Source organism: Sinocyclocheilus grahami, unplaced genomic scaffold (genome assembly GCF_001515645.1).
Source record: "Sinocyclocheilus grahami isolate Dianchi unplaced genomic scaffold, SAMN03320097.WGS_v1.1 scaffold31095.1, whole genome shotgun sequence".
NCBI lineage: Eukaryota > Metazoa > Chordata > Actinopteri > Cypriniformes > Cyprinidae > Sinocyclocheilus > Sinocyclocheilus grahami.
The window spans coordinates 1-1,491 of record NW_015521216.1 but is presented as its reverse complement, the minus strand read 5'-3'; the positions used below and the strand labels follow the sequence as shown (position 1 = coordinate 1,491).

General features: G+C 35.1%; 1 protein-coding gene across 1 annotated transcript in view; it reads right to left on the bottom strand.

Annotated features, from left to right (window-relative positions):
• Nucleotides 1-869, bottom strand: part of LOC107580325 (rho GTPase-activating protein 26-like) — a gene marked incomplete at its 5' end in the record, with an annotated part of 1,714 nt that extends 845 nt beyond the window's left edge. The window contains 3 exons of the mRNA XM_016266045.1: nt 180-284; nt 384-494; nt 768-869. Of these exons, the coding sequence (XP_016121531.1) occupies nt 180-284; nt 384-494; nt 768-869 (318 nt within the window). The remainder of the gene's footprint in view (nt 1-179; nt 285-383; nt 495-767) is intronic.
• Nucleotides 870-1,491: the final 622 nt, after the last annotated feature.

The window sequence follows — 1,491 nt, the reverse complement described above, 5'->3', positions numbered from 1 at the left end:
AGCATTGTTAGCATGTTTCCAAAATATCTGCAAATGGATTTTGGTGTTTTATGCTTTAGTACAATCAAAAAATTACATACAGCACCTTTAATGCATCAAAGTATGAGTATGAACTAATTCTGCTCTCCTAATTTGTAATATCAATATCTATGAGGGTCTGTTGTAAGAAATGCACTCACATTTTGAATGCTGATTGTGAGGTCTGTCTTGAAATGGTTGAAGTCTTTGGCCAGTTCGTACCCATGATGATAATATGTAAACAGACCCTGTAGAAAAGCCAGCAACTACATCCAAAAGAGAGGAAAACAGCCATCAATGAAGAGATTATAATATATAATATGATATGATATGGCCTGATATCATATCATGATATGAAGTTTTACCGGCTCCACAAACTCAAACATTTTCCTCTCCTGAACTTCCTGCACTTTGAAGACATATTCCAGCGAGACTTCATAGAAGTGATGCCTCACGATGTCCACCTGGTTATCCGCCTGGGAAGATTTGTGAAGAAAAACAGAAAACATACACAGACGTCCATGAAATCAAACTAGGGCTTTGTAGACTTCAGGCCATGATGTCTACAATAGCAGAGCGTAAACCAAATGCGTTGGCTATTACAAATGAAGTCAAGCCTTTCAATACATCTGCCCCCAATTTACTGTTTTATAGGAAATCAAACCAGATGACTGCTAGTCTTAAAGTGCAACAGCATGCAAAAAGACCATTTTAGTCTCAAGTAAAACAGCATTAATAGCAGAACATACTTCATGAAGGTGTGCTTCCTTCTTCTTCGCAGACAGACTGAGGTGTTTCTCCAACACTGTACAGTACTTCTCCGTCTCTTTATCATATTTCTTTTTGGCTTCCTGTGGGATTAAAATGCAAACTCTGGGTCAAACAGACAACAGCCGAAATGTTATATGTTGAGATCTGCATGCATGTATGTATACATCTATATTCATTTTAAATCGGATATGCAGTATTTAACTTTTTTTAAAGCAGTTACAGTGGGTCGTTTCAGTTTAAAAATACACACATACACTTGAATTAAACTATATCAAGTAGTATGTTTGGGGTGGATGCTGAAGCTCCCATACCATTACCATACATGCTTGTAAGTACATTTGGCAGTAATATTTTAACCCTTTTTCAAAGACAATATAAGTAATTTCATAATTAGTCTTAAGTTCAACAAATTGCTTTTAATTTAAATTTAAACTATAACACATTTTCTTTTATTGCAAATAACATGCAATTACGTGTCCGAAAACATTATTCAGTTTCGCACTTGTGTAGATTCTTTTAAAGTACACTGTTTCTGTAATAAGTACTTTTAAGCGATGTGTACTTTACAAAGTGTACTTTACAATGGCTCATTCTTTTCTTTTCTGTTGTAAAATTCTTTCTGTAACAAAAGGTGCGTCCCAAATCGCTATTCTATGGCGTTTTGTAGTATAAATAGTGCGAGTAGTGTGTTCACACTGAAAA